The sequence below is a fragment of the Corvus cornix genome, chromosome 2, assembly GCF_000738735.6.
Source record: "Corvus cornix cornix isolate S_Up_H32 chromosome 2, ASM73873v5, whole genome shotgun sequence".
Lineage (NCBI taxonomy): Eukaryota > Metazoa > Chordata > Aves > Passeriformes > Corvidae > Corvus > Corvus cornix.
In genome coordinates this window covers 24,718,957-24,742,829 of record NC_046333.1, presented here as the reverse complement: position 1 = coordinate 24,742,829, position 23,873 = coordinate 24,718,957, and the positions used below count along the sequence as shown (strand labels likewise).

The 23,873-nt window shown below is 46.5% G+C and overlaps 2 protein-coding genes across 9 annotated transcripts in view; one reads left to right on the top strand and one right to left on the bottom strand.

Moving 5' to 3' along the window:
• AMPH (amphiphysin) overlaps positions 1-23,873 on the top strand; it is a 136,604-nt gene that overhangs the window by 4,957 nt on the left and 107,774 nt on the right. The gene's annotated exons all lie outside the window — the stretch shown is intronic.
• LOC120411701 lies at positions 6,027-9,921 on the bottom strand. Its single transcript, XM_039569199.1, has 3 exons — positions 9,662-9,921; positions 8,873-9,513; positions 6,027-8,085 (listed from the first exon to the last, which is right to left on the bottom strand). Exon 3 carries the CDS (start codon positions 7,071-7,073, stop codon positions 6,027-6,029), a length of 1,047 nt encoding a protein of 348 aa, XP_039425133.1. The 5' UTR covers positions 7,074-8,085; positions 8,873-9,513; positions 9,662-9,921.

Below are 23,873 nucleotides of genomic sequence, written 5' to 3'. Positions count from 1 at the left end.
CAGTGCCCTCAGCTGCTTCCCAGAGCACATTCCTGCCAGCCCCTTCCCCTGCTTTGGTGCCCTTCTCAGGACACGTTCAAGTACCTTCACATCCTTTTTAAACGATGGGCCCAGAACTGCACACAGTGCTCGAGGTGAGGCTGTGCCAGTGCTGAATTCAGCAGGATAATCCCCTCTCTTGGCTGGCTGGCAATGCTGTGTTTGATGCGTCCCAGGATGAGGTTTGCTCTCCTGGCTACCAGGGCACACACACTGCTGATCCCATTGAGCTTCCTGCCAACCAGCACTCCCAAACCCCTTTCTGCAGGGCTGCTCTCCAGCCACTCCTCTCCCAGTTCAGACTTGTGTCTGGAATTACTCCATCCCAGGTGCAGAATCCAGCATTTGGTTGGTCTTGCTCAGCTTCATGTCATTGGTGACTGCTCCAGTCAATCCAGATCTCTCTGCAAGGCAAAGCCTCGTGTCCCATGGGAGAGTCAGCAGCACTTCCCAGTTTGGTATCATCACCAAACTATCCGTGCATTCAACTGCAGCCTCCAGATCACTGATAAAGTGATGGAACAGAGCTGCCTCTAGAACTGATGAGCCCTGAAGAACACCACTGGTAACTGGTCACCAGCCAGACGTCCTGTCGGCTGCAACAATTTGAGCCCTGCTCTTCAACCAATTCTTCACCCAGCACACTGTATACCTACTCATTCCACTGTTGGACAACTTGCCTGGAAGGAGGCTTTGAGGGACAGTATCAAAAGCCTTTCTAAACCCCAGAAAAACTACATCTACTGTCTTCCCTTAATCCAGGCAGGTGACCTTATTGTACAACGTTATTTAATTAAGCAGGACTTTCCCTTTGTGAACCCATGTTGACTGTGTCTGATGACTGCATTGTTTTTCACGTCTTTTAGTAGAACACAGCACGACTTTCTCCATATTTTTTTCCAGGTACTGAGGTTAGGCTAACAGGTCTGTAGTTTCCTTGGTCTTCTCTCTTGCCTTTCTTGTAAACTGGTGTAACATGGGCTAATTTCTAGTTGGTGGGGCCTCCTAAGACCTTTTGTAGATGATTGAGAGTTGTCCTGTTGTAATGTCTGCTACAGTTACCCACAGTACTCTGGGGTGAATCCCATCAGGCCCAATGGACTTATTAATATTCAGCTGATAACAATTGGTCCCTTTCAATTTCAATGTCCATAAATGGAAAGTGTTCCTGCAGTCATTGTCCTCTGAGAATTGGACAACCCAATGTAGCAACATGGACATTAGTTCCATCACAGAGAGGAGACAGCTCTTATGGGTGGTCTCTGGGCTACAGGGTTGGTTTCTTCCATGACCTGAGAGAAAAGTAGCAGCATGAGGTTCTTGGAAGCCAAGTGGCACAGAATGTGTCAGGGGAGCTCAGCAGCTGTACCCAGTAGACGACAACTGAGGGCTGGGACAGCACTCCAGAGGCCTTCCTCCAAAGAATGCTGGGCGGAGGGGTGGTGGCTGGTCTGTGGCAGGCAGGGCTGTGCATGGGGGACCCCATCACCCTCATGTCACAGTGTCACCACCCTGCAGTGCAGCAGTGCCTTGGGGGGGGTGGGGGGGAGGGCAGGACAAAAGGGAGCATCTTCCCACGTCCTACTGTCAAAGCTGGCCTGGAGCCAGCCCACAGACATCCAAAAGGAAGTCCTTGAGGAGACAGTGGAATTACTTGGAGGAGGCTAAGGGAGGAACACTGCAGGCAAGGCCAACTGCCAGTAGCACTCAGCCTTTGGGAAACATATGCAAGTCCATCAGAGGAGAAGAACCGCCAAGACCTGGAGGTGCCTGAGGTTGTCTGGCCTTTTCAGCTGGATAGCACTAGTTAGTTCAAGTGAACACCTTCTTGAGGAGCATTGCATGGCCCTGTCCTCAGCCCCTTGTGGAGCCAGGGGCAGCTGCTATAAGAAATGGGATGCAGAGATGTTGTCAGGCATCCTAGGGCTTTGTAACACCCACTGGTGCCAGGATTCTTAACCCTCAGGCTTCTCAGGCTGAGGACATTTAGCCACTTTTGGAAGCCCCTGAGATAGCTCCAGGTTGAGGGAGAATAGGGCTTAGGCATATCTTGAAGACATTACCAGACTGTGGGATGAGGAGTGAGGCCTTGCTCACATGCTTAGGGAATAGCTGATTATCAGCATTGGCATCAGGAGGGAATTTTCACTCAGGGCAGATTGGAACTGGTTCATGGGGGGAAGGGGATGGGGTGGGGTTGCTTTCTTCTGCAGCACTGAGCAAGACCCCTGTTCACAGCTCCTTCAGGCCCTTCTGGCTGGGTTGCTGCCTGCTGCTCATGCCCCATGAAGCTAGCCTTTCATGCCCTGCACTGGGCAGGAAGCTTTCCAGACTCCCAGGGTGGGCCCCAAGGGTGGCCTGGGGGTTGCTTCTTGTCCTCCATAGCACTGGGCACAGCCCCTTGTCAGGGCTCCTCTGGGCCCCTGCGGCTCCTTTCTTGCCTGCTGCCCTCACACCTCCAAGGCGCCAGTCATGCCCTGGCTCTCTCTGGCTCTCTTGCCCACTGCAAGTTTGGAGCGGGCCTGAGCTCTGCTCTTCCCTTGGCTCCATTTCCTATGGGGTTCTTGCATCCATCCAGAGCTGCCTTTTTCTGTTCTCCTGCCTGCAACACAAGCACAGGACAGACATGAGAGTGCTTTTCATGCATCCCTGGCCTGGGAGCACAGCAATGAAGCAAATCTTGGAAGGCAAAAAGTGTGTTTGTAATTGATATGTGTTACACTTTGGAACATAGCCATGGTAGTACACACCTTTTGTGTTGTTGCTTCTGATTCTCATTCTTCATGCTCTCACCCTCCAGGAGACAGGACCTGCTGGGCCTGTATTCCTGCTGCTGCATTCCGTAGCTCTGTCACTTGCCTTTTCCAGACTACAAAGGATTTTTCAAGCTAAACTGAAGAACACATCAGCCTGCTCCTGGCTACACATGCACATTGTGGTAGTGGTTGTGAGCATCAGTTCTGAAACTGATTCAGAAAAACAAACATTAAAATAATATCCTATTTCCAGTTGTAAATTGTGTATCATGTGTTCTTGAATGTGTTTTTGGATCAAAAACTCCCTGGAACTTCACACAAATAGCAGTCTCATCATTATTTGGCTCATGGTGAGTGCAGGGAATAGAATAGAACAGAGCAGTTATGCCAAGTTAAACCCAGAGCGCTGCATGACAAGGTTCGACCCAGGTCTGAGGGCTCCACCCCAGAGAGCAGCTCTGCAGTGCAGGTCCCAGGCCCACCCAGGAGAACAGAACAGAGATGGGCACACCTACAGCAGGGCTCAGGCAGGGACTGAAGGTCCCAGGCAGAGCTGGGACACCTCCCCTGGGCCCTTGGCAGGAGATGGTGGGGGTGGGGGTCCCAGGAGAGGCCAGTCCCAGCCACTGAGGCCTGTGAGCACCCCCACGTCCTGGCAGGACTAGGCTTCAGTGCTCATGTGCTCTTCTTCCGACACTGGTGGTTGGACACTTCGGAGACAGACTATTGGGCCAGATGGACCTTCCCTGTGAGATTGTGCTGCTGTTCTCAGGCTCTTGTGTTTTAGTATGTTCTTCCATAGAAAACAGACCAGACATTTCTAAAAATGAGCACAAGGAGCAAAAAAGAATATTCACGGAGAAATGAACAGGTATTGCTCACCTCCAAATGGTTTGCAACCATTTAGATGAGAAGTCCATCCTGCACCAGACTGAAGGCTTCATCTTTGAGCCTTGATAATATCAGAGGTGTGGGGTTTTTTTGTCCTGTGGAAACCCAGTGAAATTGGATAAACCTAGCAAAATTTCAAAAAACACTTTTTGCAAATTAGTGCAGATGGTTCCATTATCTTGAGATGATCCACAGCTCTTCTTCCCCTCAGAAGGTACATGTCTTCTTCCCACAAGGTGACACAGCCAATGCCTAGGCTGGGAGATGGTTTTGGGTATTTAGTGCCTTCTGCTAGTCCAGTGCTGGGAAGAAATGTCATCAGAGGCAATCTCTCAGTGTGTACTGGTGTTCAATTTCTTCATGTGGTGGCCTTCCAAAAGTTTCCCAAAGAAGACCAGTGGAGCACCAGAAGCAACACATAGAAATTAAAAGACAGAAAATTTAAAACACTTTTGTTTCAGTAGACATCAGATGTGGGAGCCCAGGAGTCACCGAGGTTCAGCCAGGGACCTACAATGGTAGAGTCAAAAAGCACTGATAAACCCACAAAGGTGGGAATAGGCATGACTTGGTTCCCCTTTCTCTGGGAAACACAGTCTACAAGGAATTGTTCATGGCCCAGAAGAGACAGCTAGTGCTGGCATTGGTGATGAACTTGCTCTGGTGTCTCATCCCCATGGGGAATAATGCCCTTGGAGACCCCAACATGTGCACAGAAGAGTGCCCTGGTGCCAAGTGACAGAACTTGCTGGGGGGGCCCTGGGGAGCTGCCACAGAGTTCTTTCTAAACCCTGCACAGCACCATCCCTGGCCATCCGTTGCTATTGAGCTGGACTGATTTAGGACAGTGTTGAGAGTTGGGAAAGATGGGCAAGGTAGACTGGTACCGCCACTTTTGGGGCCCACCCAGGAAGTCTGGGAAGCCTCTTCCCTCCAGATGTGGGCCACAAGGGCCACCTTGTGGAGCATGAGCAGCAGTATCTGGCCAAAATGGCCCAAAGGAGCCCTGACAACAGGTCATGCTCAGTGCTGTAGAGGAAGGTAAAAAAACACCTGAGGACACTTGATAGTCCACCATGGGGGAAAAAAAAAGCGATTCTCCCCCAAGCTGCAGGGTGTGAGAGGCCATCTTCATGGGGCATGAGCAGCAGGCAGCAACCCAGCCAAAAGAGACTGAAGAAGCTCTAAGCAGTGGTCAGGCTCAGTGCAGCAGAGGGAGGTAAAATAACCCTGGGTCCCATTACCAATCTGTCCCAGGAGAAAATTCCTTCCTGACCTCAGTGCTGGTGACCAGCTATTCCCTGAGCACTTGAGTGAGACCTTTCACTTCCTTGTCTCATAGGCTGGTAAACCATCCTGGAGATGTCCATATTCTGACTCAACATAGAGGCATCTCAGGGGCTTGTGAGAGTAGCTACAGGCCCCCAGCCTAACAGACCTTGCACACAACATTCCTTCCCATGTCTGGCAGGACACCACTGGGTGCTCCAAAGCACTGGAATCTCTTGTGGCATCTCTGCACCCTGTATTTTACAGCTGCTGCCCCATCTCTGCAGAGCATGAGAGCAGAAAGCTCTGCAATGCTCCTTCTGAAGGGATCCCTGTGGTCTTGCCAGTGCTCTTCAGCAGATAAGGGCTGAGAGCCTTGGGCACCTTCAGATGTTCTAGATCTTTGCATCACCATCAGCCCTGTTCACCCCCCCATCTTCCCTTCCCTTCCCTTCCCTTCCCTTCCCTTCCCTTCCCTTCCCTTCCCTTCCCTTCCCTTCCCTTCCCTTCCCTTCCCTTCCCTTCCCTTCCCTCCCTTCCCTTCCCTTCCCTTCCCTTCCCTTCCCTTCCCTTCCCTTCCCTTCCCTTCCCTTCCCTTCCCTTCCCTTCCTTCCCTTCCCTTCCCTTCCCTTCCCTTCCCTTCCCTTCCCTTCCCTTCCCTTCCCCAAATCCTGTTACTCCAAGTCTTGTCTCTGGCTCAGATGTCCCTGCTCATTTTCTGTGCCTCCCTGGCAGCCCTTCAGGGAGCGAGGGTGCACTGGCTAACGTCGAGAAAGCAGAGCAGAAAGTGACGGTCGGTGGACAGAGAGGAGAACTGGGTGCAGGCTGAGGCCATCGTTCCTCTGATAAACCAGCGGTCCCTGCTGCCCCCTCTGCCCTCAGCTGCAGCGGGATTTGTTGGAGGAGAAGATGGCGCGGATATGGCCTTGCGACTCCAGAGGCCCATGGCCATGCCCAAAAGCCCAAAACAAGGCAGTTACCACCCACAGTGGGGCGTGAGGGGAGAGGAAAAAGACACCAGGAGAAGGGGGAGAAAGTAACCCTCAGAGACTGTGTCAAAAAACCAACAATTTATTTCCTTCTTCTACGAACAAGGGTTCTTGGCTTGGGCCCCCGCCGGCGGGACGGCCGCTTTGGGGGCTGGGGAGAGTCGTGAGGGCCAGAAGCCCTCCTCTTTGCAGGGCGCCGGGGCCCCTCGGGCAAGCAGTCCCTGTCCCGGCCAGGAGAGGAAGGGCTGCGGCTGCAGCCCTGGGCAGAGGGGCCTGCTACTGCTGCTGCCCCGCCCGGCTCCTCCTGGGGCTGCTCCCGCTCTGCAGGGTCAGGCGCGGATGGAGAGCGGACGGGCCCCCCGTGGAGAGTGGCTTCCAACGTGCCGCTGTCCGCTTCCACGTTGGAGACTGCAGGGCTGCAGGAGGAGGCCAGCAGGATGGGGGTGGGAGTCCCCTGGCGGGAGGCAGAGGGACCAGGGATGGCTGTGCGACCCTCTTCTTCTCCCTCCTCCTCCTCCTCCTCCTCCTCCTCATCAGCATGGGAGTTCAGGAGGTTCATCTGCCGCAGGATCACATCACTGCACCGGTCAGCGGCAATGTCGATGAGCCGGCGCACAAATGCCACCGTCTCCTCCTGCAGCAAGGGGTGCAGCTCCCGGACCAAGGCCTCCTCACTCAGCCCATAGCGGCATAAATTTACTACGATGGCGCTCTGGGCCAGAGCCACCTCCCACCAGCTGGCTCTGAACAGCTCCGATATTTCCTGGTTCAGCCAGGGCAGCAGGAGCTCGAGGATTTCTGAGTCCTGGAAAAAGCCTGCCCAGACCTCAGGTGGGAAGCCAGCTACATAAGTCCTGGGCATCAGCTCCGCAGCCCCCTGCTCATCCTGGTGGCCAGCAGCTGATGAATCCGAGGGGCTTGGAAGAACTATCTCCAGAAAGTCTTCCTCTGACCGAACAGAGTAGATGATGCTGTTGATAGCCTGCCTGCACAGGGGGCACGATGGTTTCCTCTTGGCCCACCGCACAATGCAGCCCAGGCAGAACATATGGACACAGGGTGTTACAGAAGCGATTTCACCTTGAGTGTCACGGCAGATGGGGCAGTTCCACTCTGTCTCCGTGGCCATGTTTGCGTGTTGCAGCAGAGCTGGGGACAGCAGCTGCTCCCTCTTGCTGGCGTGACACGCTGCAAAATGGTCACTTGCTGTCCCAGGGAGATGGGCGGGTAGAAGAAATGCCTAGGCCCCTCAAGAAGGACACACTCACAGCTCCCCAAACGCCATCGCCCACCCCAGGGCCGCCCCATGGGCACATTTCCTGCACTGCTCACCTGTGCTGCTGCAAGCACCACCCACAGTACTTGGCTTCCTGAACCAGGTAGGGTTGAGGAAACAGGCAATGTCTCGCAAATGAGAACTGAGAATTGCTGACAGCAGCTCCCAACAACCTTGCAGGAGTCCAGTCCTCCCAGGCACGCTTGCCAGAGGTCCAGGCGCGAGTGAGTCGGGACCAGGCTCTGCCCATGCCCAAACATAAGCAGTGAGGGATGTGAGGTCACAGTGCATTGCTCACCGAGGTTGCCATCCATGGAGTCTTTGGACTGCTGATGTCACAGTCCGCTGTTCTGTGCAGACAGCCTTGACTGCCTTCCAAACCTGCCATAGCAGGCCTTTCTCCCCTGCAGGTACACGGCATCGGGAGAAAAAATGGGGTGCATGGGCCATGCTGTGCCATCATTTCTTCATGCCTCTGGCTTTTATAATAATTTCAAGTCATTAGTCCAAGCACTTCTTCTTTAGAAACACGTTATCTGTTAGTTTTACATTTTTGTGACGGGAGGGTGCTGTGTACATCGGGCACATGGGTTGGCCTTTTTAAATCTTGTGAGATGACAGCCCATATTCTCTATACACAGTACTGCTTGTCTACACCACTGGCAGAGGCAAGCACAACCTGACATTTCATGCCAGTCTCCACAAACTTCTTGCACGGTTGTTTTTAAATTCAGATTTTTTTTTTCTCTACAGCCCATTGGATTGTGGTTGATGGGCACAATGGTGTGGTCATTAGCTCAGTGACAATTAAAACCCTCTGTTGCTCTCATCCCATTCAAAAATGAAGTTGAAAATGGACAGGTAACTGAAAAATAAGCATCAAGCACAATTTTGGGCAAACCAGTCAAAAATGTAGAGAAAATCTATACTGTCATTGAGTTTTAATCTCTCCCCCTTGTGGTAGTGCTTGCCACAGATTGGGCCACCCAAGCAAGGGCAGGTCTGTCTGTTCTTCTTGCTGTGCTTCCCAAACTGCTTCACCTGCAGCTTTCAGGGAGCTGTAAGTCACTCCAGCCAGCCTTGCAGCTGGGCATTTTCTGCCTCCTTAGGATGTTTTACTAAAACTAGTGGGAAGTGATCAAGTGAGTTACAGCTTAAAACCAGCCTGGGAAAGAAGGGGATTTTTAGAAGAGTTTTCCTGCCTCATCTTTACCATCTTCTCAGGAGTATCTTCTAGGGAAAAAGCCCTAGGCACAACACAGGATCCTCCCTACCTTCTTGAACCCTAAAAATACATAACCTCGATCAGTGCCAGCTGAGCAGGAATTTCGTTCCTGTTCAGTGTGAAGTGAAACTTCTACAAGCCAAGTTCCTGCTGCCTGGATGAATGAGGCCAGTATCCACGGTTCTGTGTTGGGGGAAGGTAGATGTGTGTGTTGGTCTGACCTTTTTCTTGGTTCTTTCCCTGCATTGACCCCCTTCACTGCTGAGGGCAGCACCAAACTGTCCCCTGGCCCCTCCCTGGGCCCAGGCCATTTTTATTTTTAAGGGCAGGATCTTTTAAGGATCCCTAGAAGAGTTCTGGTTTATTATGAGAGGGAAAGGTTAAAAAAACCCAACCAATCATCTATCTCTTTGGATCAGGGACTTACCTGAGCATCCTTGGAGACTCTATCTATTGTACCACTGGCAGTTGGCTTGGCTGACCCTGGGTTGTCCTGTCCAGGTGTCTCTGGTTAGCAAGCAGGATGGGATGTGGTTCTCTAAGGAGATTTGTGTTTCCACTGGGTCCGTTAATTACAGAGCCCATGCTCAGGATGGCCAATCAGTAGCACTGGGGTCAGGAAGGAATTTTTCCCCAGGGCAGATTGGCACTTCCTGGGGAGTTTTGCCTTCCTCTGCAGCACTGAGCAAGACCCCTGTTCACAGCTCCTTCAGGCCCTTCTGGCTGGGTTGCTGCCTGCTGCTCATGCCCCATGAAGCTAGCCTTTCATGCCCTGCACTGGGCAGGAAGCTTTCCAGACTCCCAGGGTGGGCCCCAAGGGTGGCCTGGGGGTTGCTTCTTGTCCTCCATAGCACTGGGCACAGCCCCTTGTCAGGGCTCCTCTGGGCCCCTGCGGCTCCTTTCTTGCCTGCTGCCCTCACACCTCCAAGGCGCCAGTCATGCCCTGGCTCTCTCTGGCTCTCTTGCCCACTGCAAGTTTGGAGCGGGCCTGAGCTCTGCTCTTCCCTTGGCTCCATTTCCTATGGGGTTCTTGCATCCATCCAGAGCTGCCTTTTTCTGTTCTCCTGCCTGCAACACAAGCACAGGACAGACATGAGAGTGCTTTTCATGCATCCCTGGCCTGGGAGCACAGCAATGAAGCAAATCTTGGAAGGCAAAAAGTGTGTTTGTAATTGATATGTGTTACACTTTGGAACATAGCCATGGTAGTACACACCTTTTGTGTTGTTGCTTCTGATTCTCATTCTTCATGCTCTCACCCTCCAGGAGACAGGACCTGCTGGGCCTGTATTCCTGCTGCTGCATTCCGTAGCTCTGTCACTTGCCTTTTCCAGACTACAAAGGATTTTTCAAGCTAAACTGAAGAACACATCAGCCTGCTCCTGGCTACACATGCACATTGTGGTAGTGGTTGTGAGCATCAGTTCTGAAACTGATTCAGAAAAACAAACATTAAAATAATATCCTATTTCCAGTTGTAAATTGTGTATCATGTGTTCTTGAATGTGTTTTTGGATCAAAAACTCCCTGGAACTTCACACAAATAGCAGTCTCATCATTATTTGGCTCATGGTGAGTGCAGGGAATAGAATAGAACAGAGCAGTTATGCCATGTTAAACCCAGAGCGCTGCATGACAAGGTTCGACCCAGGTCTGAGGGCTCCACCCCAGAGAGCAGCTCTGCAGTGCAGGTCCCAGGCCCACCCAGGAGAACAGAACAGAGATGGGCACACCTACAGCAGGGCTCAGGCAGGGACTGAAGGTCCCAGGCAGAGCTGGGACACCTCCCCTGGGCCCTTGGCAGGAGATGGTGGGGGTGTGGGTCCCAGGAGAGGCCAGTCCCAGCCACTGAGGCCTGTGAGCACCCCCACGTCCTGGCAGGACTAGACTTCAGTGCTCATGTGCTCTTCTTCCGACACTGGTGTTTGGACACTTCGGAGACAGACTATTGGGCCAGATGGACCTTCCCTGTGAGATTGTGCTGCTGTTCTCAGGCTCTTGTGGTTTTAGTATGTTTTTGTGAGGGAAACAGCTCAGGCAATTCTAAAAATGAGTACAAAAAAAGGAAAAACAATCCACCAGAAGATCAACAGGTACTGTTCAATTCTTGAGATGTCTGCAACCATTTAGATGAGAAGCACATCCTTCACCCGACTGAAGGCTCGATCTTTGAGCCTTGCTAGTGTCATTGATGTGGTGTTTTGCCATCCTGTGAAAACCTATCTTAGCTGAACACTGATGAGTTTAAAAAAAACACATCACACTGTGTTGTGTGCATCATCTTGAGATGATCCACAGCTCTGGCCCCCCTCAGACAGTACACACCTCCTTCCCACAGGTGACAGAGCCAGTGCCTAGGCTGGGAGATGTTTCTGGATATTCAGTGCCTTCTGCTAGTGCAGGGCTGGGAAGAATTGTCTTCAGAGATTTCCCCAGTGTGCAGTGGTAGGGAAAGGAGCAGCTAGGAGAAAATACATTTGAGTAGAATAAAATAGTTCCGTTTAAACAGACCTACAATAACCATCCAGTCCCACCACCTTACCACTTCAGGGCTGACCAAAAGTAAAAGCATGGCTTTAAGGGCACTGTCCTAATGCCTTTTCAACACTGGTAGACATGGGTTCACTGACCACCTCTCATTGACCCTCTCATAATAAATGCAGCTGGTGCTGTCACAACACTTCCAAAATTCGGTTGCAGTAAGGTTTGTTCCTGGGCATTTCTTATGTAGCTTCTGAAAATCCAGATAATGTGTTTTTTGATGTTTAATTTCTAAGTAATATATGTGGTTTCATCTGAAAGTTAAACCAGTACATACTCCAGTTTATGGGAACTTTGAAGGCATAACAAGGGTTTAAAATGTTGTAAAGGAGGAGATTGTATGAAAGGAAACAGTGAACTTTCATCTGGAAGAGAATTTGTGGTTCTGTACAAGTTCTGTTCTGTAACTGATAATGTCTGCTCTGAGGCAGGAGACTAGTATGTGCAAGAATATACTTGTGAAAGGCATGTTACATATATTACAGCTGTGCTGACCTGCTTGCAATGTGATGACATGGTTCTAGCAGCCTTGGGTTCATAAAGCAAACTCCTGTCTAATGATTTAAAATGTTGGCCCCACAGATATTACAAAATCTATTATATTGAAGTCATTACAGCATTATGACGTGCCTCAAAATTTGGGGATGTGCTGGCACAAGCACACACAGTAATGAGGTAACTTCACCTCTGAAGACCTAGTTCTTAATTTCTGAGTTTATAAACAAAACCAATAATAAGTCAATAATTTCTCATGTGAATGGTATGCTCTAAACTATGCAGATGATATTTTTCTATCTTCAAGTTCAAGTGTAATGAAAAATTGAATTTCCTTTTTTGAAAGTTCTTTTTTTTTTTAAATAGAAATTATAGAAAAGATGGAGTGCAAGTGGTTATCTGGCCCATTCTACTAAACGAAAGTGGAATCAACTGTACTTAAAATTATTCTCAGGAATGGTTTTCTTGCCAGCCTTTTGAAGTCTGTAATGGTAATTTTGCAGCTTCCCTAAATTGATCTATACCTTTGCTTAGGTACCTCCAGTCAGAAAGTTCTCTTCTCTTAGAATGTAAATGTATTTTTTTGCAGTTCAAGTCCTTTGTTCCCTGTTCTAGCTTTCCTTTTTGTAGAAGAATGTGTTCTTTCTTCTTGCCTCAAAATTTAGAAGTGGTTTTCCTCTTTTGTCAGCATTCCCTCTATCTAACTGGAGTCATCACATGACCCTCTCAATCAGTTGAAACAGTAGCTCTTATTAAAATATTAATTGCTTTCAATTATTTTAGTTTCCAATGTACAGGTTAAAAGGTAGACGTAGATTTTGGTTATCTGGGTGTGACACATGAAAGAAAGGGGAGAGAAAGCCCCCAAGGCTCCTTCCTATTAGGTTCTCATATGATATTTTCCCTGCTTTGTAAGGAAAGGTAATCTGTTTCTCCTGTTCCAGTTCACCGCCTATATGCAGTATTAACCATGATCTTGTAAGTTGCTACATAATACACTCTTCCTCACTTTCACTTAGTTTCCACAAGTCAAAGAAGTACTGATTCTTAAGTTTTATGGGGATCCATAGCTCTGTGTTCACTGGCCAAAAGCATTTTTATTATCAAGGTTGCCTCATCCTCAATTATTGCTTGACAGTTTCATCTTTTCTCTTTTTTTCTTTCCCATTTCCTTTTTAGTTCTTTAGTATGGGTCCCTTCCTCTACTGTTCTCTCTACACGTCACTTAAACTCTCTCTTAAAAATAAAACAAAATTTTAAAAAATCTATTACTAATTCATTGGTAGTAGTCTGGCCACCTTCTTCACTACATCTTGCCCCTCTAGCAGATCGTCTATCTGGCGTTGTTATATTGTCTAAGACTTAATGTTTGTGAGCCAAGGACTGCCCCATAGTAGCTGTCAGTGGTCTGCAGACACTCCACAGTGCATGCCACCTTCCTGTTGTGGCACTTCTAAGAGTGTGATTTTATAGGCACATAGAGGAGAAATGTTGGGGTGGTGATAACTTGTGTATCTGGAAAATGCTGGAATTTCTGGTCTGGATTGATCAGCAGTGCCTGCCTCCTAGATTAGGATGTGCTGCTGGACTCTGGTGCAACCAGTTGCTGTAGATGGTGAGGGTGAGAGAGCAGTAGATGAGGGCAGGAAAGGAGAATACACATTGCTTTTCACCTCACTGGCCCAAGTTTTATGTGCTGGCTAGGAGGAACAGTGAAGAAAACTGCCCAGCATCTGTCATAGCAGGGTATTTCAGTGGGGATAAATGGCAGAGAACAGCAGGCTAAGTATAAGGTGGGGGTGAGCATGGAGGGGAGAGTTTTTCAATGCCTGTGCCCACCTTTCCTGCAACACACCTGTCCAGGCTGTGGGGAGTCCTCTCTTAGTGGCTTTCAAAGCCAGTGTGGGACGATAGACAGTATACTGACCTTGGGAGAAAACAAAAATAAAGGGTGAAAGATGCCCTTTAACACATTTTTTGCAGTTGCCTACATGAATAGGACCGTAGCACCCTGAATGTGCCTGAAGATGGCAGAGGGATTTTTCACTTGCCTAAAATATATGCAGGGGGATTCACCCCCACAAAAACCCTGATCAGGCAGCAGTGACTGCCTGCTATGCCAGTACTCTCACTCGCCTCAGGGACTGCAGTGTGTGGGGAGAAGGAGTAGAAGGTGGCTCTGCTGCTTCAGTACAGAGGGCATTTTCCCTAGGGAGCGGTTGGTTTAGTTCATTGGGTTCTGCTGCAAACTCAGCTGCTCAGACCCTCCAATCCATAGTGATTCAAGTGCTGGGTCACTCTTCCCTAAATGTTCTGTGGCATCAGCATCAGTGCTGTGCAACACTGAATCTTTGCTGTTCTCAAACACAAAATCATTTATTCCAGACTTGATGAATAGCTAGTTAGTCAGAATGATAAACCAGTGACCAACTTGGGAAAGCAATTGTGTCATGTGTGGCCATGTTGAGTCTCTGCTAATTGGAGTTTATTAATCTGTTTAAGAGGACATGGTAAAACTTAGGCTGCAGTAAAGACACATGTAACACATTTCTACTTGTGCTATGAGAAAGCTAAGTAGGAAATAGCCTGTTCCTCTTCCTGGTTGCTTTACCTTTCTTTCTGTTGTCTCAATAATTATTCTTCATTATCTGTAGGACATTAGCACGTGTGACATTCTGCAGAATTGGGGACAAAACCAATTACAAGTGAAAAATTGTGTGGACAAGCACTTAGTTGGTAAAATTCTGTTTAGACAATTTCTCAGAATGTTGGTGGGGCAGTGGGAATGCTCAGAGGCCTTTCAGTGGGCAGAAGCACAAAAAAGTCAGGGACTGCACCACACTTCAAGGCTCTGGGCTCAGACTCCCAGTGCCCTGCTACTACTTTTTATTGTCATGCCTTCTTTTTCTTACGACCTCTTTTCTGACAAAAAGCTTCTGCTTACTCCCAGATAAGATTCTCTGCTTTCTTCTCCATGTCTCTGTAGAAGATTAATTCCTTTGATGTTCTCTTAAAGTCTCAGCTTTCTCACTTTCTAACCCCATTTCTTTGTACCCACAATATTGCTGTATCTGTGGTTTGTAGCGATACAGAGGCCAGTGCTACAGTCTGTGAACTGCAGTCAATCCTCTTTATCTATAATATGAAAGAGGAGGGTATGTACATATGAGCCTGCACATGCTTGAAAGACACTGGCTTTCCTGCTTTTCCCAGGTTAAATTGAAAAACATGTTAGGAGTAGGTTGATGTTTTATTTTTAACGAAGTAGAGGTTTGAGAAAATAAAAGTTGCTAAAGAATACAGGTAATCTGAATTTCCTTTCTAGACTGTGATCCTTGGTAAGAATTTAGTTGTGTCTTTACAGAAGTATATGGGGTTTAGCAGTATATAGCAGAGGTAGGTGGTGGTCTGTAATGCCAGGAGAACAGTTATTTATAGTCATGATTAATGCTTTATGTCTCACCAAAGCCCAGTTAAATGACCCACATGTACAAGGGTTAATACATATTTATCATAGAGTAGGAGATGAAACACTGCATACAGAGAAGAAGCTTGATCAAATAAAGGCAATCCATTTTTTGTGGAGAATAATCAGTCTTTGAGATCTGAAAAATGACACTGATATTTCATATAAAATACATGTATTAGTTTTAGATTCAGGAAGTTGTTTAAAGACTTATTTGCATGCAGGACATGTAGAGGAATAAATTAAAATATTATATTCCTTTTAAACCTGTACAGATCTGTTGTAAACATAAGCTGTTGCTTATGTTTAAACTAAGCTTCCTGTTGTTCAACTTGCTATTGTAACCTAAATCCTTGTTAGTTTATGTGGGTGTTATCTTTTCACACTGGTATAGCCACTCTATGCAGTTCAAATGAACTTTTTAACTACAGAAGAGACACTGCTGAAATGGATCTGCTGAGAGCATGAAGTATGTTTTTCAAAATAATGTTGCCAGTAATTTTAACTATAGGACAAATTTTAGTCCTATAAGAACCATAAGGAATGGTTAATGAGGGCAATCAGGAAAGAATTTAATTGATTGCCTCATCTTTTTCAAATCTGTGCTAACCACATTCTTATCACAGAGGAGACAGAGGCTTTTGGTGAAAGGCAGAACACAGAGGAGACAGAAGCAAAATAAAAGATTATAGATGTACTGGGGCCTGAAAAGAAGCGAGAGCATGGCTCAGTCTAGAAGCAGGTTGGTCTGGGGCAGGTTTAGGCCAGGCATTCCCATGGCTCACCTTGCTCAGGAGAGAAACTCATTAGGAGAAAAGTGCACAGTAGTAACTGAAGACAGGCAAAGGGTGGTTGGCTGCTGCTACCACAGCATGGTCACTGCAGGACACATTCAGGAAATGGTAAAGGAGTGGATTCATTCTATGCAAAGCAGCAAGTGGAAAACAAGCACAACAGAATAAGGTCAATGTCCATGGTTAGCTGAAGGCCAAAAATACACTGTGCTTTTGGAGATGCAGTGTGAATTTGAAATATGGAACTTGGATTTAAAGAAATGTGGAAGACTAAAAGGGTAAGGAAATTTTTTTGATTTTAAAAAATAGCACAGACCTCCTTCTCTATTCTTCAGTGGTTTCTGGATTAATTAGTAAAGAAATGAATATACTCCTTATGATGTGACAGTCTTGCAAACTGCCAAAATGTGATTTTTATTGATAGTACATCTCTAAACATTTAATTCTCAGCTGACATGTGCAGGCAGAGTTAGTATCAGGAAAGTTGTATCTTCATGTTTGTTAATCTTCCCTTTTCCTTTCTTACCTCTCTCTCTCTTTCTCTTCTTCTGTCATCCTTTCTTGCTTCTTGCTCTTTCCCTTTCTCTCTTGTACCTGTAACCAAACAAGTTGTTGTAGACATAACCACCAAAGCCCATTTAGAAAATGATTTGACTTCTGTTACTTGATAGGTGAACCCAGTTGCACACTTTAGATTTTTTAAAAATCAGTACTGAGCCTCCAAACGTTGTAGGCTATCAAAGAATACTGGATGTTCATTTTGTTTTATTTGTCTCCTGTTGTGCATGAGAGGAGGGACAGATGGTGCTGCTGGAACAGGGCTCTATTCCCTCAGGGTCTGCAAGGCTGACCAAGGTCCTCCCTGTGGGGGAGAAAGCTGGGAATAAAGTGACAGCGCTGAACATAGGCAGTGCTGAATATCTGGAGAAAAATTAAAAGACAGGGAAGGTGAAATGGAGAGCCAAGTTGTCGAGTAATTAAGACAGTAATTAGACAGGCACCATGAGAAGTGCAAGTGTGCAAGCTGAAGGAGCCGGCAAGGGCTACATTCATAGGCTTTGTTTTTATTGGGAGCTCCAGCTGAGTTCACAGGAACTTCACCCAGGTTGTAGCTTTAGGGTTAAGCCCAGCAGTGCTGTCACTCCAGATTCAGTGGAGTCAAGGTGCTGTTTGTACCCCAGGGCTTTTGAACTTACTCCTGCTCTCTATTCTTGTACTAAAAAAAAATCCCTCATATGAGATTTGTGCTTCCAGGGTCTAAAAACCTTGTTTCAGAGAAGACAAACCTCACTGATATTTTGCAGAGCTGAACACAGTTTTATTCTTAACACCACCCTGGCATCATGTTTTCCTGTAGCATCAATCCAAGAACATAGTTGTTGCAAGCATAGTGCCAGCGTCTTCTATACAAAGTTTCATATTAGTGTAGAAATAAACAGTAATTCAGAAGTTGGCTAAGAATCTACTTTGATTTGACAGCCAAGCTGAGAAGCAAATCAGGAAGAAATTCAGGCAACCTTTAGATGGCAAACACACACATGCCATTTGAATGGCATCGTAAGTCCTAAACAAGTCACTCCTCCAAAAGTCATGGCTTAGCACTTTCCATGGGAAGATGGAGAGGAACAAGCTCTATCAAATATGGTTCAAATATGGACTAAAAAATATTTTGGATCAAGAGCACATGTTTACAGACTGCAGGATGAATTCAAACTTGAGTACAGTGTGTTTATCTCAGTGTTTCAACTTGGATCGTGCTGGTTTCTATAGTGAGGGCAGTTTTCTAAATGTCTGTTACAGCGGGGATTACTGTAACACGCATATATCAAACCAGGAGTCCCGTGGAAAAGAAGTATATATGGACAGATTCGTGGTAGATGTTTCAGGGAGGTTTATTTCTCCGGCCGCGTGGCCGGGGCTCTGCTCAGGAACCCTGCAGTCACGGGACCCCAGGGTCCTTGGCGTTATCAGGAAACCCAAACCAACCAATGGGAAATGAATCTAAGCAGGGGCAGGGAAACCCCGTGTCTCCCCCCCAGGGCCCCTCTCCCAGGGCTCCATGGCAGGGGAGGGACCCCAACACCTATACAATTCCATTTCCCTACAATTCCTCTCCGATGCCGAGGGGGGGATGAAAAGAGGGAGAGAAGAAATTAAACCCTCTCCTGCCTCAGTTTCCCCACAAAGCATGCCCGGAGAGTTCTGTCTCCCTTCTGTCAGCCCTAAGATGTTCCACAGAATCTGTTTGGACATTTAAAGACTCAGGAGGGTGGCTTGTTTTGTTTTGAAACTGTTCTTGTTATGTTTATCCAGTTGTTTTCATTCTCCTTTTATTAAAATAAAACAGGTGAGATGTTGGGGTCCCTCCCCTGCCATGGAGCCCTGGGAGAGGGGCCCTGAGGGCACAGACACGGGGTTTCCCTGCCCCTGCTTAGATTCATTTCCCATTGGTTGGTTTGTGTTTCCTGATAACGCCAAGGACCCTGGGGTCCCGTGACTGGAGAGTTCCTGAGCAGAGCCCCAGCCATGCGGCTGGAGAAATAAACATCTCTGAAACATCTACCACGAATCTGTCCATATATACTTCTTTTCCACGGGACTCCTGGTTTGAAATATACTTGTTGCAGTAATCCCCGCTGCGACATATAGGGAAGCCATGGGGTGAAAAACGGATTAGGAATAAACTGGGGATAGGGTAAACTTAGGAAAGGGTTCATATTGGGTATAGGGTAGAAGGGGAAAGTAGGCTGTGAGTAGGGAAGTTGCTGGGATGGATATTGTTTATAATTTTGTGCATAACGGCTGCCTTTGACTGGAATACCTCCAGGCCCAGTAACATTTGCTGCTTGTAAACCCTTCTTTCCTTGCACTATATCAAATTGTACAACTTCCCCATCTCCTACACTTTGCAGGTAATTTTTAGGGTTATTCCTTTTAATGGCAGTTCTATGGATGAATAGCTCTTCCCCTGTATCATCTCGTGTTATAAATCCATAGTTGTTTTTTACATTGTACCATTTCACAGTTCCTGTGATTTTCGTTGCTGTAACTTGTCCTATCACGCGCTTGCGTGTTCGTTGTGGCTGCTGGTCCCGTGTGGCCGCCACCTCGCCGACTCCGACGTCTCGGCCGGGCCCCCGCGTTGCGGCTGCTCCGCGCTCTCCGAGCGGCGCTGCTCCAGTGCGTGTCCGGGCTCTGCGCGGCCCCACGTTGCCATCACCGCTGGCTCCGTGGCCTGTGAGCGGTTCCGCTCCACAAACTCCCCACTGCTTTGAGAGCGGCCCCGTTCCGGCTCGGCGCTGCGCTGCGCAGCTTCTCGTGTCATTGTGGAAACCGCTGCTTCTCCCTCCACAGGGCTCTCCGAGCCCTGTGCTCAGAGCGGGCTGCCACGCCGATGCCCGGTTCCTGGCTGCTCGTGGCCCACGGCACCCGCGGTGCCTGCGGCGTCGCTCCCTCACTCACGGCCGCGTGGCCGGGGACCCCAGGACAGGGATGGGGTCCGCGATAAGGCGCGTGCTCCCGAGGGGGCCGGGCGCATCCAGCACAGGCACCTCCGCCGGCGTGTGCCACAGGGATGGCGGCCGCGCGGCCTCGGCCACGGGATAAGTATGATCTTCTGCTTTAGGGGTAATGGGACCATTCAAATGCTCCTCAAGAGCTTCCCTGATTATAAGGTATGCACGGAAAGCTTCTCTTTGATCCCGTACTTTATCCCAGATCTCGTCCCAGAAACACCCCTCACAAGATTCAGGAGGTTCGATATCAAAAAGTAAGTTCGAGAAATATCGGAGAACCTTTTGAAAAGCCAGATGAAAAAATGTTCTAGATCTCCCGGCTGCATTACTTTTTTGTTTTGTTGTTCAAGGATTCCTTTAACTTCTAGGTACATTTCTTTCTGTGGCTCAGAGAGCCCCATTTCCCACGATTCTTCCATAGTCCAGAGAGAATATCCAAACCAAGATGAGAAGAGAGAGGTCTAGAGTGGGTATTTTACTCACGAATTTTCCTCAGGGATCGGTATCTTGCCCGCATTCCTCCACCAGTTTGTTACAGCGGGGATTACTGTAACATGCATATATCAAACCAGGAGTCCCGTGGAAAAGAAGTATATATGGACAGATTCGTGGTAGATGTTTCAGGGAGGTTTATTTCTCCGGCCGCTTGGCCGGGGCTCTGCTCAGGAACACCTCCAGTCACGGGACCCCAGGGTCCTTGGCGTTATCAGGAAACACAAACCAACCAATGGGAAATGAGGCTGGCCAGGGGCAGGGAAACCCCGTGTCTCCCCCCCAGGGCCCATCTCCCAGGGCTCCATGGCAGGGGGGGAGACCCCAACAAATGTCTATCTGGAAAAGAAATAAAATAACTGGACCCCATGAAAAAGGATGTTTTAAAGGAAGCATTGTGCAGTATTGAGATTACTAAGTCACTTCTCTGAAGGCCCTGGTTTTGTGAGCAGTAAATAATTTTTTTCTCTCTAGTATCCAATTTCCAATTTGTCTCAAAGCACTTATACCAATAGTGTTTTGCTAATGCCCATCAGTAGCTCATCCTACCAAAGGCTTACCATGAAATATGTGCTTAGTACTGGTGTTGGATTGCTCAGTAGCATCTGTTATCAGAAGTGTTGGTGGAATTTAAAGTAGTCATATCAACCTGACTCAGGCTTTTCCCTTCTCTGACTCAAAGAAGGTTATTTTCTACATTCTTTTATACATAAAGATTCCTTACTTGCATATAAGCAGTCACCAATCAAGCAAATTTTATTACATATTAATGCATCTTAGAATTTTTTGCCCATTGAATGGATCTAAAAAAGAAGGCAGTGTGAAGTCAGTCTCAAGTGCCAAGCTTGCTATTCCTCCTTTCTCACTCTGAAGCTCAGGGTATTTTCAGTTCTTCAGAGAGGGTGTTATCTTTACATGTTGAACAATAAAACCCAAAACCACCTCTGGTGGATTGTGATGGATCTCTGTCTTTTTTTGTTAAGTCTTGGGAAAAAAAGTGAAAATAGTAAAGAGTTGGACAAAGGTTTTCTAAAAGTGTCACAAACTCATTTCTACTCTAGGAGATATATACCAACAGGTTGTGTATACATCTAAACCAGCTTTAGCTATACCAGTAGTGAACAGGATGTTTCCAATCACACCAAAATTACTTGCTGTATTACTAAAAATTGTTAAAAGTAGAGTAAGTTTTGTGCAAGGTTTTTAGGTCTAGGACTTTCAAAAGAGCTCAGTTCCCACTGGCTTCCTCATTTAATTTCAGGTTGCTGGTAAATCAGTTCCTTATTCATGAACATGCCTTTCTGTGCTGCTAGCACCTATTTAATTGTGGTTTGGAGGGTTTCCACCTTGTACCCTTCAGTTATCTAGAAATCATGACTCTGGGGAGACACAAAAAGTATGGGTTTAGGTTCCTCGGGGAAAGCATGCTCTGTTGTCTGCATCTCATCTCCATCCAGCGTCTCCTCTAGTGAAACAGGAGTTCTCTAAGCCTTCATTTGGTGTGGTCTCACCTGAAGGGTAGAAAATCCCATGCCTGAGCAGGTGTATATCTCTGTGCACTGCAGGAGAGAGGGTTTGCACTCATGTTCACCCAGATCTGCACCCTGAACACAGTTAGTCTGGTCTTTACGGTATTAGCAAAATAAGTTGTTGAGAGCACTTAATTTTCTTATCCCTAACCTAATGCTTTTGTGCACAAAGACTTTAGGGCCAGTCTAGTTTGATGCACAACAACAAAGTTGCTAACAGTTACAAATCAGGGACTTGTAAAAGTCGTACACTTGATACTGATACATGGTCAGGCTGTGCATCCATTGAAGTGAAAGAGAGTAGTCATTTGAGTCATTGGGAAACTTTAACTGAACACTGGTCTGTCAAGGGATGTTGGTTGCAATGGGAAGCTGGTAGACAAGCAATATATGGTTAAGATAAAAAGCCACTAGATAAGTTCCCTGCTTTTACCACATTTGCTTGAGGCTCTTTCTGTACTGAATGGGACATACACAGACTTTTCTTTGTAGGTCATCCCACAACAAAATTTAACTTCAATCTAAAGTTTTACTAAAACATTCCACATCCTCTACAATGACCTTTTCCATATTACTTAGGTTCAAAGATAAAAAACAAAAATGTCTTTCACATAATTTTATGTCAATATGGAGAGTAAGTAACACTCATGTTTAATATAAACTGAATGCAAACAGATGGTTGGATAACTGTTTGATGTTATGAGAATTAAAGAACTCAGCCTTAAAGCACTTATAATTTATTAAACAATGGAGAACCTGTGCATGATACCCACAAGACAGTGCTGATACAGGACTAAAGTGACAGAATGGTTAACAAGGGCCAGTGCCTCCATATAAGAATTTTATTTTTAGTGGGGCTAGACGTTTAAAATAAAAGAGGAAGTGTCTTTCCACATTCTAAAAAATAAGAAAGAGAGGACTGGTGGTTCAAATATGTATAAAAATAAACACTGATGTGTTTGACATAAAATGTTCCATAGCTGTATTAGAAAAAATGACAAAATTGTTGAGATTTACAATTAATATCTCATATTTTTCAGAAGAGTATGTCTGTTGTAGAACATCAAACCCAGTTACTCTTTATGTTATGTAAACCTAAACTATACTAAAGAGCATAATAATTTCAAAACCTTCTTTTTTTTTCTAAACCTAGATATGTGAGTATGTATTGTTGCTTGGTCAATAACATCTGCAGTAGCTAATTTTACCAGAGACAGGAGAGAATGCCTGTACTCTCATCTGGAAATCTGACCAGTCGTTTGGTCTCTGATGAGCATAGGAGTGATAGAGTTCTTCCTTCCTCACCCCTCAAAAGAAAAGGCAGTGGTTGATTTGTATTTGATAAATCAGGGGGATGAGCCTTCATTGACATGAGTGTTTGTGATTCATACTTATACCAAGAGGTATTTTACTCTATCAATAATCTTATGGGGATATATGGAACTATGCAGATTATTCCCATGTAAATATAGCAGGAAGAAATGTGCAAAAACCAGTGTAAAACAGCTTTCCACTAAGGCTCCGTTTATTCCCTTTGCCTGTTTTTAATGATTTAAGTTGTTCCAATACAAAACCTGTTTTTAAAAAAAAGAATTCAGATCAGAGCCATGTATTGAGAAATGTCAATTACATCCATCATAGTATTTTAGGATTTATGCCTATTTCAAATTATGATGAACTTGACATCAAATTGCTATAGTAGCAATATATTGCTTTTAGAGATCTGGTTCTACTCAGGCCAATTTTATTTACAGCAGGATGAGGCTCCGCAGGTTAAATATAATCCAGTTCACTGTGCTAACACAAGACTTAATACTACTTATACTCTCTGTACTTGTTCTGCGTGGGACTTGATTTAAATTTTAGCTCATTGCATAGCTTTCTGCAAATCACACTTGTGCGTATAGGTATAGTAGTGTGCATACATACAATCTGAGGCAAGACGAATTTTTACTTTGACTATGTAAGAAGACATGTTGTGGCATCTTGAGCAGTTATAAGTTGGGGTTTCTCCTTGTTTTGAGAGAGTTTGCCTGGCTGTGCCAGCAGCAAATCTATTCTGGGATCATAAATTTCTTGGTTGACCTTCTCTGTTTCACCTACCCATGGCCTGTATAAATCAATACTTTTAATTTGCTGATACTTTGAATTTTGTAGCTAATTATAACTCTTTCAGCAAATTTGAGTAAAGCTGCAAGCTTCTGCATCCACCTGAGGGGAGATGCCAGGCACTGACTTGTGCCAATGTTTTGCAAAATTTCACTTGTTCAAGCCTTTTTCTTGCTCCCCTTACAACAATCACCTTTGCACAAATACAGAAGGCTTAATAGATCAATCTGGGGCTGTCTATCACTAGTTTTAATCTTGCTAATTTTTCCTTACCTGTTTGTACCAATCATTTGATGGTACTTAGAATGTCCATGCAGTTTGATTGTTCCCTTTCTTTTTAGTGCACATCAACACCTTATTTTATCTGTTCTGCTTCCCTTGAGTCCTGGCTGAATGTGTGCAATATGTAGGCTAGACCCAAACAGTTACCAGCCTAAAAGATGGTCTTTCTTCCCCTCCTTTGCTTTTTTTCCAGAATAAATGTAAA

Excerpts from the sequence above, each read along its gene's own strand:
- LOC120411701 (XM_039569199.1), bottom strand. The coding sequence starts at position 7,073 with ATGGCCACGGAGACAGAGTGGAACTGCCCCATCTGCCGTGACACTCAA.